This window comes from Mirounga angustirostris, unplaced genomic scaffold (genome assembly GCF_029215605.1).
Source record: "Mirounga angustirostris isolate CCGP_5_RB_7025 unplaced genomic scaffold, mMirAng1.0.hap1 SCAF_6, whole genome shotgun sequence".
Taxonomy (NCBI): domain Eukaryota; kingdom Metazoa; phylum Chordata; class Mammalia; order Carnivora; family Phocidae; genus Mirounga; species Mirounga angustirostris.
In genome coordinates this window covers 138,552,153-138,566,260 of record NW_026991714.1, presented here as the reverse complement: position 1 = coordinate 138,566,260, position 14,108 = coordinate 138,552,153, and the positions used below count along the sequence as shown (strand labels likewise).

The 14,108-nt window shown below is 41.4% G+C and overlaps 2 protein-coding genes across 3 annotated transcripts in view; one reads left to right on the top strand and one right to left on the bottom strand.

The window, feature by feature from the left end:
- TDRD1 (tudor domain containing 1) overlaps positions 1-328 on the bottom strand; it is a 40,846-nt gene extending 40,518 nt beyond the window's left edge. Inside the window, exon 1 of the mRNA XM_045879217.3 lies at positions 281-328. Coding sequence (XP_045735173.2) covers positions 281-328 — 48 coding nt within the window. The remainder of the gene's footprint in view (positions 1-280) is intronic.
- Positions 329-8,842: 8,514 nt separating this feature from the next.
- The window catches only part of CCDC186 (coiled-coil domain containing 186), a 48,361-nt gene continuing 43,095 nt past the window's right edge, over positions 8,843-14,108 (top strand). For both annotated transcript variants that reach the window (XM_045878881.3, XM_045878880.3), the window contains exon 1: positions 8,843-9,051. The gene's annotated coding sequence lies outside the window, so the exon portion shown is untranslated. The remainder of the gene's footprint in view (positions 9,052-14,108) is intronic.

The window sequence follows — 14,108 nt, the reverse complement described above, 5'->3', positions numbered from 1 at the left end:
GGTCATGATCCCAGGGTCCTGGGATCGAGCCCCGCATCGGGCTCCCTGCTCTGCGGGGAGCCTGCTTCTCCCTCTCCCACTCCCCCTGCTTGTGTTCCCTCTCTCGCTGTGTCTCTCTCTGTCAAATAAATAAATAAAATCTTTAAAACAAAACAAAACAAAACAAAACAGCCGTAAGAAAACTGCAATTATCCCTACTTGGCTTCATCCTGTGTCAACCACTGGGCGTATCTGAATCTGGAGTGGACAGACACTATTCCATAATGCTGTGCTTCCCAACCTTGGGCTGCTGACTTCTGGTATTCAGGTACAGGTGTGTTACAGACATCGCTGCAAGGGTCATGATACCTCATGGGCTAATCTCACCCAGTTTTAAAACAAGCAGTTTCCCCTATATACAATCTACTGTTTTTTTACATGCTACTGGTGACGAATAAAAATGTATTTATAGGGGCGCCTGGGTGGCTCAGTCGTTGGGCGTCTGCCTTTGGCTCGGGTCATGATCCCAGGGTTCTGAGAGCAAGCCCCGCATCGGGCTCCCTGCTCGGTGGGGAGCCTGCTTCTCCCTCTCCCCGTTTGTGTTCCTTCTTTTGCTGTGTCTCTCTGTCAAATAAAATCTTTAAAAAAAAAATGTATTTATAATCATCCCCAAATCCAAATTAGTTATATATTTCCTTAACACAAGAGGTTAATTAGGAGGGTCCCCAAATTCCTTCATGTTAAAGGGATCACTGATGTAATAAAAGACCAGTGGAATGGAAGTAACTGCTATAGTTCTACAGGCAAACAGAAGGCCTTGGCTTTGTATTGTCCTTTTGTTCTGTGCTTCATGATCTGACACCAATAAAATGTGAAGCTCCCGAAGGGGCAAACCCTTTCTTGCACTCTCTTGGAATCCTGTTGCCCCTCCACCATCTGGCCAAGAGCATCCCACAGTACACCTGCAACCAGTGACTGTAAGCCCTCTCCTTCCTTCTCAGAAGAATAGAAGCTAGAGTAAAATTAATTCTTAGCACAGTGAATTAATTCCTTTAATACCAAAAGTACTTGCAGCAGATACATAGCTATAATTTTCTTTTTCTTCTCTAATGTTTGCTTTTGTTTTCCTGGTAACCACACACATTCAGAAAGAATGGCTACTCAAAGGAAACATTCAGTTTTTTGGGGTTGTTTTTTTTTTTAAATTTAATTTTATTTAAATTCAATTAACATATAGTGTATTATTAGTTTCAGAGATAGAGCTTAGTGATTCATCAGTTGTATATAACACCCAGTGCTCATTATATCACGTGCCCTCCTTAATGCCCATCACCCAGTTACCCTATCCCTCTAACCTCCTCCCCTCCCGGAACCCTCAGTTTGTTTCCTATGGTTAAGAGTCTCTTATGGTTTGTCTCCCTCTCTGATTTTGTATTATTTTTCCCTCCCTTCTCCTATGCTCCTGTTTTGTTTCTTAAATTCCACATGAGGGAAATCATAATTGTCTTTCTCTGCTTGACTTATTTCACTGAGCATAATACCCTCTAGTTCCATCCACATCATTGCAAATGGCAAGATTTTTTTTGATGGCTGAGTAATAGTCCATTGCATACATATACATTTTCTTTATCCATTCATCTGTCGATGGACATCCGGACTCTTTCCATAGTTTGGCTATTGTGGACATTGCTGCAAACCAAAGAGATAAAGGATCTGTACTCTGGAAACTATAGAATATTCATGAAAGAAACTGAGGAAGACACAAAGAAATGGGAAAATGTTCCATGCTCATGGATTGGAAAAACAAATATTGTTAAAATGTCTATGCTACCCAGAGCAATCTATACATTCATTGCAATCCCTATCAAAATACCATCAACATTTTTCACAGAACTGGAACAAATAATCCTAAAATTTGTATGGAACCAGAAAAGACCCCAAAGAACCAAAGGAATGTTGAAAAAGAAAACCGAAGCTGGAGACATCACAATCCCAGACTTCAAGCTCTATTAAAAAGCTTTAATCATCAAAACAGTATGGTACTGGCACAAAAACAGACACATTGATCAATGGAACAGAACGGAAAACCCAGAAATGGACCTCAGCTATATGGTCAGCTAATCTTTAACAGAGGAAAGAATATCCGATGGAAAAAAGACAGTCTCTTCAAATGGTGTTGGGAAAATTGGACAGCCACACGTAGAATGCAACTGGACCATTTTCTTATACCACACACAAAAATAAACTCAAAATGGATGAAAGACCTAAATGTGAGACAGGAATCTATCAAAATCCTAGAGGAGAACACAGGCAGCAACCTCTTTGACCTTGACAGCAGCAACTTCTTAGGAGACATGTCTCCAAAGGCAAGAGAAACAAAAGCAAAAATCAACTTTGGGACTTCAAGATAAAAATCTTTTGCAGAGCAAAGGAAACAGTTGACAAAACCAAAAGACAACTGACAGAATGGGAGAAGATATTTGCAAATGCTTTATCAGCTAAAGGGCTAGAATCCAAAAATCTATAAAGAACTTATCAAACTCAACACCCAGGGAAACATTCAGTTTTAAAGCTATGGAACTCAATGGTTCAGCAGAACATGAGCTTTAAAGTGGGTCAGACCCAAATCTGAGCAGAGTCTCATCTTCCTCATTTAGCTATGCTATCTCAGGCAAAATCACTTCATCTTTCTTGGATTCAGTTTCTGTAAAATGTTGCCAATCTTAGTAACTTCCTCATAACTCTGAACTGTGATGATTAAATTCAAGAATGTATGTAAACTACTTAGCGCAGTGACCGGTGCTTACTAAGTTCTTCGGAGGCAGCTATTAAACTTTACTTTCAAACCACAAAGAATTTCTTCCTTTCATGTGTAACGACTTTGCACACTGAAATAATCTGCGGATTAAAGCATTCTTACTTCCTTTATTCCTCCAGGTAAGTAAGGGAGACCGGAGCAGATGAAGTAACTTGCCAACCCCCTCAGCGCAAGGGCCCTTACACAGCTGAGCTGAACATCCAGGTCCGATTCCTAGGCCATGCCACTTCCCATTCAATACCCTGAGGGCTCAACAAGGGAACTAGAAGCAGCTTCTCCTACTCTAGAGGCCAACAGGGTCAACGTATTTATTATATCAGGGGCCCAAGCGCCAAGAAATGCGATTGGCACACAGCAGACACGCTACAAACATGCAACGTGAACCAGAGCCGGTTTACCCGTACGTACCTAGCCAAAGCCATGCTGCATCCACCTTTCCTACAGAAGGTAGGAAGTGTTAGTGTTGTTGGCACTGCAGCTTTAAGTTAAAAGCACTGACTGAATCCATAAACTAGATTCTTTCAGAGACAAGAGCAAAGAGCTCCTCTATCGGGATGCCAGCGGATGTTCACATTTCGGAGAGTCGTGCCTGGAAGTACTATTTTCCAAACCTACTACAGGGCCCCCCTTTACCCAGGGGCTCAAGTCTCACTTCTCTTGCCCCTCCCCCACCACAACCTTCAACCCTAGACCTGCCCTTCCCCAGCCAAGGCTCCAAGGGCTCCTCCAGCCTTCCATCCTCTCTCCACTTCCAGGCCCCCGGTGCCCGCTCAACGCCCGACCTCAACGCCCGACCTCAACGTCCAGCGCCCAACGTCCGGTCGCCAACGACCGAAGCCCCGCAGCCCTCACGCAGTCCCTTTCGCTCCCTGCCACGCGCCTGGGAACCCTGACCTGGTAGGAGGCAAAAGGGCCGCTGACCCCGACCCGTCTCTGAAGGCTGGCCGTGGTGGCGTCCACTGGTGCCCGGCAGCCTCGCCACGCAGACGCGCTCTCCGCGTTCACCTCACCTCCAATGGCTAGCTCTGCGCCAGCGCGGCGCCTGCGCAGTCCGCTCCCACGTGCACCCTGCGACGCCCACGCACATCCTCCGCGCGCTGCGTAAGCCGCGCTGTGCCCCGGGGGCGGGGGGCGTCGCTGTGCTCCAGGGTTCCGTGCGCGCAGTTTCTCCGCCGAGACTGTATAGTTATTCCAGCTGCTTCTAGCAATGTAGCCCTGAGACCTCGGATGGAGTTCGAGCTCAGAGATGCAGACGGTGTCTCGGTAATGGTCACTTCGGTCGCATTAACCACTGAAAGTCTTAGGCGGTTTTTCAAATTAATCCGCTAACTCTGCCTGAAAAGTAAATACAGGTGATCACTTTTTCCCTGACTAAGCACACCTGGTTATATGTTGGTGCCGCTCAAATATTTCTAAACCTTTTTTTGGAGGGGACTAGGGACCTTTCAAACAAATTCGGGAGAAAAATGGTACCCCCATGTATTTATCAACTAGTTTCAACGTTGTCAACTCACGGTCAGTCTTGTCTGCATCCGTACCCCCCACACACTTCTCCCATTGTTTGGAAGCAGATTCTGACTTGAATCTTTTTTTCTTTGTAATAGGTTTTTTTTAGAACAGTTTTAGATAAAAATTGAGAATTGAGAAGATAGTACAGAGTTTCCCAGATTAACCATACCCAGTTTCCCGTATTTATCCATATTACATTAGTAGGATACATTAACTACAATTAAGGAACCAGTATTGATACATTATTACCAAATTCCAGAGTTTATCTAGATTTCCGCAGTTTTTACCTATTGTCCTTTCTCTGAGCCAGAATTCCATTCAGGATACCACATTATTACATTTAGTTGTCATGTCTTCTTAGGCTTTTCTTGGCTGTGGCAGTTTGTCAGACTTTCCCTGTTTTGGTGATCTTGACAGATGCCAGGAGTACTGGTCAGGCATTTTGTAAGATGCCCCACTGTTGGAGTTTGATGTTTTTCTAATGATAAGACTGGAGTTAAGGGTTTTGGGAAGGAAGGCTATAGAGGTAAAGTGCCATTTATATAGCACCGTATCAAGTGTACATCCTGTGAAAATGATTCATGACAGTTGACATTTTCAACCTGTAGGGAGCAGGATGGTGTCACTCGTGTCAAGTAGTGATATAATCAGAAAAGAAGCCAAGGATATTGCAGCTAAGACCAAATATCACCAAAACCAGTATAGACTGGGAGTACCAAGGACTATAACCTGTAAGGCCTAGAAGAACTAGGAGCTGATAATCACTAGAGACAAAAGAGGCCTGCAAAGGCACAAGACTGATTAAACTCTTGTAAAAAGAGGATTTCTACAGCAAACTGCCAGACTCTCTAGACACTGACCCTTCCTCATCTGACCACATTAAAAGGCAACTGCTGTGGACTGTGCCTGATTGATCTCTGAACATAATAGAGATCCTCCACTTTTAAAGATTTTTTTTTTTTTTTTAAATTCATGAGAGACAGAGCGAGAGAGAAAGGCAGAGGGAGAAGCAGGCTCCCAAGGAGCAGGGAGCCTGATGCGGGACTCGATCCCAGGATCCTGGGATCATGACCTGAGCCGAAGGCAGATGCTTAACCACCTGAGCCACCCAGGCGCCCGAGATCCTCCACTTTAAACATATTAAGCAGTAAGTGCCTAGAGCTGGCCTAGACCTGACCAAGTCCTCATCGTAACTGTGCTCACAGACTGACTTGGTTTGATTCATTAAGTTCTTTTTTTTTAAATTTTATTTATTTGACAGACACACAGCGAGAGAGGGAACACAAGCAGGGGGAGTGGGAGAGGGAGAAGCAGGCTTCCCGCTGAGCAGGGAGCCAGATGTGGGGCTTGATCCCAGGACCCTGGGATCATGACCTGAGCCAAAGGCAGACACTTAATGACTGAGCCACCCAGGTGCCCCTGATTCATTAAGTTCTTACCCTTATTGTATCTTGTTTGTTGCATAACTTTGTATTGTACTTTGTGTGATGTGTATGAAGCCAAATTAAATGCACAGTGAAATGTCATTGAGTTTAGAGTCCTGAACCTGCTTTCAGTTGTATTAACCTTACTTTATGAATGAATAAAGCTGACATTGCAGAAAGACACAACTCTTGTACACACCTTTATAACATACTCGAGACACCACCACCTGACTAGTGGTGACTACACTTAAGGAACCAATATTGATACATTATTACCGAACCGATACATTATTACCGAGACACCACCACCTGACTAGTGTTCTTCAGGTTTCTAAAGTTACTCTTGTTTTCCCTCCCTTTGCATATTATACACTTTGGAAGAAAGTTATTACACACAGTCTACACCTAAGAAAGAGAAGTTATGCTCCCCCTCCTTAAGGGCCAGATACCGAAATTATTTCAAATTTGTTTACATAGATTTGTCTCTTCTCCATTTATTAATATATTTGATCATATATACTGTATATGTATTATTATGAACTCATGTTTATTTTATACTTTAAGTTATAATCCAACACTACCTCATTTCCTTGCTCAAATTTTTCCAGTTTTGGTCATTGGGAGCTCTTTGAGTTGGCTCTTGTTACCCTTTGACATATTTCCATCAATGTGGGGCTGTTTTTATTTTTATTTGGGGGATTTTTTTTTATCACTTTTACTTTTGGGGATATTATATCTTGTTATCTATACATATTTATGTATCTTTAAAAGATAATAACTTTTAAAAGCAGCACCAAAACTTAACAATTAACAATTTAACATTTTCTTAACAACTTCTGAATATCATGAAATTAGTGTTTAAAATATCTGGAGTCTCAAATGATTTTTAATAATTGGTATGTTCAAATCAGGCTCCAAACAAGATCCTATATTTGTATTCAGTGATGTATTTTAAAAAGATATTTCCTTTTAATCCTTTTCTTGTAATTTATAAATTGAAGTAATGGCAGTTTTTTCTTAAATTCAACTGTGAGCATATCCCCTCTGGCAAGTATACTTCACAGGTGGTATTATGTTCCTCTGTAGCATCACATCAGAAGACACTTAATATCTAGTTGTTTCTCTTTGGAGTATACTAAAATTGATCTAGCAGGTTCAAGTGATGTCAGCCCCATCTACCCATTATAAAGTTTTCCACAGGCTTTTTGTCTAATTCTAGACTCACTGATGATTGTTACCTATATCCATTATTTCATTAGGATTTGCAAACTGCTGTCTGTTTTCTGCATTTATTATCTGGAAATCTATAAAGAACTTTCCCACATTGACTATTTGATTGAGATTCAGTTTGTAACAGGAAAGTTAGGATGCTTGATTCTTTTATCAGTTTTCAGACTGTGATGATTCTTTGGCATCTTCCAAAGGTGACCAGGGATGTTTTAAAAAAATCATCACACATTAATTTTTGACATAGTAGAAGAGTCTCAAATGCTGTTATTATTTTTAATGTTAAATTGTCCTTTGACCAGTGGGCACACTTTTGAATTGTCTCCTGAGTCTTTGACACAACTCCTATTATTTTTCTTCTTTGCTTTCTGATACACATATCTTAGACTTTCTTGCACCTTTCCTGCTCCAGACTTAGAATCAGTCCCTGATTTCCAAGAGGAGTCCAAGTGACTTTTTGTGGGAAATTATATTTAGAAATGATGGGGGATAGGGGTGTGTATTGTGCTGATTGTTATTCCAGGCCTTTTTAGTGGACACTTTTAATGAAAAAAAAAAATACCATGAGTTCATACTGATATTTCTAAATTCAAATTTAGAATTGCAGAATTTTTAATTTCTTTGATTTTGTATTTGTATTTCCTTTCTCTAACAATGAAAATCGTGGTATCCAGAAACAATTATTAAATGCTTTAAACTAATATAAACTAATATATATATTTCAGAAATAACACTGTGAAGGTTATTACTAACAATATGAGCTGTGAAAAAGGCTTACATTTTTTCCCCCTTGGAGAAATATATCTCACTAGGAATGTTTGGTCGATTGACTGTTTTAAAGTCAATTTATTACTTCACTGTCAAAAACACTTTAACTGCAAAGTATGTCTCACTGCAGTATTTTCATTTAAGGAGGGAGGTGCCGTTTCCTGTTGAAAAGGAAAGAGGAATAAAGTGACATAACGTTGATTTTTTAAAGTGATTCCCCCCCTAGCAGTTAGCGTCAAAGAAGCTTAACAGAACAGGAACAAGCTTTGCTTTACAAACTCTCACGTTGACAACTTGACAGAATTAACTACTTTCACTCATGAGTTGGATGAGTAGGAAGTCCTAAACCAAAGAACATCACTGGAGAGCGTAGATTTCAATTCGCAGATTGAAACCTCCCCTTATTTGCACCCGATTAGGCAACTGTATTCAACACACTTTTTCCTCCAATACACTTTTTGTTGCTGATTATTGAGTAGCTCCTGCATGTCAATCCCCACAATGCGAACCGGGACACCCAGCCGGGAGAGGACACTTCCCGCGCTCAAGGCGCTCACAGCCTGGTGCCAGGGACGAACGCACGAACAGTTTATTATTAAACAATGGCAGTGTGTGCCAGGTTGAAGATACGAACGCGGTGTTATGGAAACCCCCAGAATCTCTCCCAGGGTTGAATTGTCAGAGGGACAGGTAGGCTCCTCCTGCTAATTCCGCCTACGTCAGGTGCAAGGTTTGCGCATCAGAGCTGGGAAGTCACAATTTCGAATTCTTTTATCGCTTTATACCCCTGACTAATATGAGAAGAGTCAAAGAGTGAGGTGGGTTTATACCCAATGAGAACGTCCTACAGAAAGAAAGAACAGGCTTAGGGTGGGAGTGGCGTGAGAGACAGGACAGGACTAGCAGGATTGCTGGCCAGCCGACTCTGTCGGGGCGTGGGTGCCCAGCGAACGTGAGCGCCGGGCTGGGCCCTACGGGGGAGGAGGCGGTGCGGCCCCGGCCCCGCCCACTGCAGGCAGGTTACACAGGCTCCGAGGTGCGTCGCGTCACACCGCCCGCGCCTCGCTGATTGGCTTCTCCAGGGAGCCCCACCCCCTCAGCTGTAGCGGGGCCGGATTCAGCGTCGCCGCCATCTTTGTTGATGTGTCAGCTCCGCGGGGGTTTGGGGAAGCCGTGGCGGAGGGAGCGCGGTGTCGGGCTTGTCCCTGGTCGCTGTTCCCCCCCCCCACCTCCTGGTCTGCTGGACCCCGCTATGGAGAAATTAGGCCCTGAGCCGTAGCTTCAGCGGCCTCGTTAGGGGTGCGGCCTGAAGCTCGGAGAAGTGGGGTGAGTGCTTGACGGGCGCCCGGAGCCGACCGCAGTCGCGGTGGCGGCGCGGAGGGACTGCCCACCTCCCCCGCGGTTCTGCAGGTCCTGGGTCGGCTCTCCGCCTGGCCTCTCTCGCGGGCAGTGGAGGCCGGCGAGCGCTGGGGGACGGAGTTAGGAATCCCTCCCTCTCCCTGCCTTGTTCCCTGGGTCCCGGGCCGACTGGAGAGGAGGCGGCCGAGGGATCTGCGGGGATCGGGGGCCGCGCCTCCGGAGCGGTGCTTGGAGAGCAGCTTAATTTGGGCCGATTGCCTGATCTCCCAGCGCGAACTGCAGCTAAGCCCCACCTGCTCGGCTGTTTTTCACTCAGTTGCCTATTTCTCTTTCCGTTTTCAAGTTGACTTTTATGTTTACTGTTGTGGCGACTTTTTGCCGTCTTCACAACTCTTCCGTTACTGTGATTTTAAGTAACTTAAAGATGGTTCTTTGGGATTTTGGTTTTGAGAGATACTATTGCTGGTTTTTATGTTGCCTTTCTTCCAAGGACGTCAGGCATTTGATAAACCTTGGCTGGTAAGGATATTTCAAATTTGTGTCAATCAAACTTGTAACATGGGAAAGCCTCTTCTACGTTTCCCCCAGCAGCAAGACTGGGGATAGCGCAGGTGTAATTAATGCTTAGCTGTTAGCAATTTAACAACTGTAGCTAATATTCACATCTTCGTTTTGTTTAAAGAGGCCTGAATTTAGAGTCGGAGCATCTGGATTAGAATCTGCCTCTTTCGGGACGCCTGGGTGGCTCAGTTGGTTGGGCGACTGCCTTCGGCTCAGGTCATGATCCTGGAGTCCCGGGATCGAGTCCCGCATCGGGCTCTCTGCTCAGCGGGGGGTCTGCTTCTCCCTCTGACCCTCCCCCCTCTCATGCTCTATCTCATTCTCTCTCTCAAATAAATAAATAAAAAGAAAAAAAAATCTTAAAAAAAAAAAGAATCTGCCTCTTTCACTTGATAGTTTTGTTACCTGTGAGGATTAGTATAGTAAAAATAATGGTGTATACAGTGCCAGGCATTTGGCAGTTTTCTTCGTGTGTGTGTTTGTGATGTTCCTTGATGCCTAGCGTTTTTACTTCTTCCTAAATGATAGACTGGAAGTTTTTGTAAGAAAAGTGTGCAGTAAGTCAGTGGAACAGTATTTCAAAAGGTGTGCTGGTAGTCATTAAAAAAAAAAAAAAAGATTTAGTGTGTAGGTATGCAAATTGGGTGTAGCCTTCCTAACTACAAACTACACCTTCATATTTGCGGGGTTAATCTTGTGGGAAAGATTAAGGTTCAAGAGACATTCACAGTGAAACTGAACTATCTCCTTGTGAATAAAATCTCCTCTCTGTACAGCTACTTTTCAAATTTTATTCATCATTGCAAAAATAGAAAAGTGATGATTGGCCTCTTAATTTTATTTAAAATCAGTAAAGGTATTGAGTAGTTCACAAATCTTACAAAGAATTAAAACTCCTTTTTGCACTGTAGTAGGCAAACATATACTCAAGAATACCTGGAAATGCCTGGCTTGTGTTTATGTGTGTTTTTCCCTGGAAATGCATGGATTGTTTTTATGTTGATGTTATTATTTTTGAAACCTTGTCAAATTCAGAATACCAGCATATAAACCTAGAGATTTCTTTCAACAGTGAAGGTTCCAGAGGGTGTCATTGGTATTTCAGAGTCTTACTGCTAACATGAAAGGAGTGGTATAGCACAGTAACTACTCTGTGACCTTTTAGTTCCTTCACCCGTAAATGCAAGAGTTGTCCTTTAGTACTATTCAATGATAGCATAGCTGATGGCAATTTCTTAGTATATTCAGTTTAAAAACATCTATTTACATCTATATGCTGACATCAGCAAGTGGGGTAAAACAGTACAGAATACTCTTAATGAAGAGATTAATAGGTCGAAGCATCCTCTTTTAGAAATTAGAAAAATCATCTTTCCCTTTGAAGAATGACTAGTAATCTGTATTAGTTTTCCAAATTCATCTAACAATTTCATGTGAAAGAATCCTTGACCTCAAGTTCTGCTTTTTTTCTTTCAATAAAATTTAGGTTTTTCTTTTATCCCTTATTTCTGGCTTTAAATAATAAAGCCAAGGGGCACCTGGGTGGCTAAGTCAGCTAAGTGTCTGATTTATGCTAGGACATGATCTCAGGGTCCTGAGATTAAGGCAGCCTGGAGGTCACTACTCAGCCAGGACTCTGCTTCTCCCTCTTCCTCTCCATCTGCCCCCTCCCCCAGCTTGTGCTCATGCTCTCTCAAATAAATAAAATCTTTAAAAAAATAAAGCTGATTCTTGAATTTCTCATAAACATTCACTAGGCTTAGGGTATTGTAAATGTTATATTTAGTGTTTCAGGGCAACAGTAGGAGGATAGATCTACGCTCTAATCTTATATTTTTTCAGACTTCTTGAACTTTTTTAGCTACTGATATTTAAAAAATCTATTTGGACTAAGTAAACAAAAGGAAAAATATTGACATGAAGGGACAATAGACACAAAGTCAAAATTAAACCCACCAAAGAAAGTATTGATTGGATTGTGAGTATATTTGTCATTAAGACATGAACTGATAGTCTGCTGTAGGGATGATTATGTAGTAAGTACTAATGAATAATGTTTTTGGTAAACTGTATCATACCATATTAACTGAACGCAGGCCAAAGGTAAGGTTTCAAAATTTAAACATTAACCAGAACCCCTTAATAGAAGGCAGACTTACAACTTACCTTTAATTTTTTTATTAGTCTTCCTTTTTGAAAAGGAAACTATAGGTCAATCTTTTTTTTTCTTTTAATTTTCAGATTTGGGAAAATATTAGACAAAAATACTTTTTGTATTTCCTGAGACTCATTGAAGTTTATATAGTGAGTGCTCTACAGATAGCTTCAAAATAAGATTTTTGTATTAATAACTTTTTGCTTTAAAACTTAATAGAGTTATAAAATTGCATTGTCTAAGAGTAAACTGATAATATGACAGATAACTTGATAATGTGATAGATGGTATGGCCACTTACCTCTTTTTCCTGGAATCCTGATGGACCATAATTTCTCTTGTTATCCTGTCACAGGATTTGGTACTATTTGGGGAGGGACTCCTGCTGCATCTGTTGCCCTGAGTTTTTTTTTTTTTTTTTTATGATTGATTGGTTAATTGATTATTAGGAGAGAGAGCACGAGGGAGCAAGCAAGCAAGCACAGGAATGTGAGGGGCAAAGGGAGCGGGGGAGAGAATCTCAAGCCGATTCCAGCACTGAGCGTGGAGCCCCATGCAGGGCTTGATCTCAGGACTCTGAGATTACAACCTGAGCTGAAACCAAGAGCCACTCAACCAACGGCACCACCCAGGCACCCCTTGAGTCTGTCTTTCTGACATCTTTTTTTGTAATGTAATGTACATAACTGTAAAAATTACTCTGCCCTGAGTCTTAGGTGCAAAGCTAAACAAACCCCCACAGGGATAATTGACCTTGGCTTCATACTCTTTTAACTGGTAGGATAAAGGCAACTTTTAAAATCTAGTGGTATGTTTCACAAAAAGGAAACTCATTAGGGTTAAATTTTACCTACAAACTTAATTAGAATGTGAGTACCATACAAAATATTTCTCCCTTTTGATAGAATTTAGAGTTCTTTGAAATTGCTAGCTTAGTCTTTTTTTTTAGTTTTTAATCTGATTTGCATAAATTCACCTGTTAACTTCAGTGTCTGGTATTTTCATCATGTGAAACAAAGTTTTCATTTTTTTTTTTTTTTTAAGATTTTATTTATTTATTTGACAGACACAGCGAGAGAGAGGGAACACAAGCAGGGGGAGTGGGAGAGGGAGAAGCAGGCCTCCTGTGGAGCAGGGATCCCAATGCGGGGCTAGATCCTAGGACCCTGGGATCATGACCTGAGCCAAAGGCAGATGCTTAACGACTGAGCCAACCAGGCATCCCAGTTTTCATGTTTCTTACACAGGTTCCTTTCTATTAGTTTAAAACTATGTTTAAAAACTTTACCCAGGAATGTGTTTGTATTTTAAAGCTAACCTCCATCAAAAATCACTTACTTGGGATTGTGATCAGATTATGTTGGACTATGGATGCATTTTTGATGTAATTTATTGCTTCTGATTTTAATTGCCATATCAAAACCTTGTTAGAACTGGTCAGATAAATTATTCTTTTGTTCATGCTGCTTTTAAAGTTTATTTGGGGAATATGTGAAAAACCTTTTAATGTGCTTGGCCTACAAAGGACAGTTAACCATTATAGTGAAGAACAGGAGTGCTCTCACAGACTCAACTTGCTTATCTTAGTGGACATGATTTTAAGAAATATACAGGTGGTGTTTGAGATTCATATGGTATAGTTTGTAACTTAAAAATTTGTTGTTGTAAATAATATTTATGCTGAACTGAGCCAGATTTTTCTGTTGGATTTAAAACATTTATGTGTATCTTACATAGCTTCAGGGGGAACACGGACAGATGTTCATATTAAAATGCTGTAAACACAAAGAGTAAAAGATTTAAGATGGAGCTTTTTTTTTTTTTTTAACATAGAGCTTTTATATATATTGGTCCACTATACCCGAACGTAAACTCCCTAACGGATGCGTGTTTTCTCTACTATCGTGTTCCCAACGCATAGAACAGTGCCTGCACATAATACGCGCAGTACATGTTTGGTGTATTAATTAATAGTTCAGAAATGTATTTGTAACTTGGTACTTTTCTATGAGGCTTGTTTGTTTGATAACCTGTTGCCAAATATCTGTGGATTGGATTCATTTGTATTTGCAGTTTATTGAGTTAGCCTGTTTTTTTGTTTATACTGCTAATTACTAAGAAAAAAGGTAATTGTACTAAAAGCTGTTAAAGACAGTGTTTTTATTTGTAAGGCTCTTAATATGGAAATAATTTGGTAGAAATATGAGTTCTTGCATTAAGAAATAAAACAGAGGAGGATAATGATTGGCTTTAAGGCAAATAAAAAATGTTTCTTGACCAGTTGCCTACAGCTGATGAGCTCCAGTAA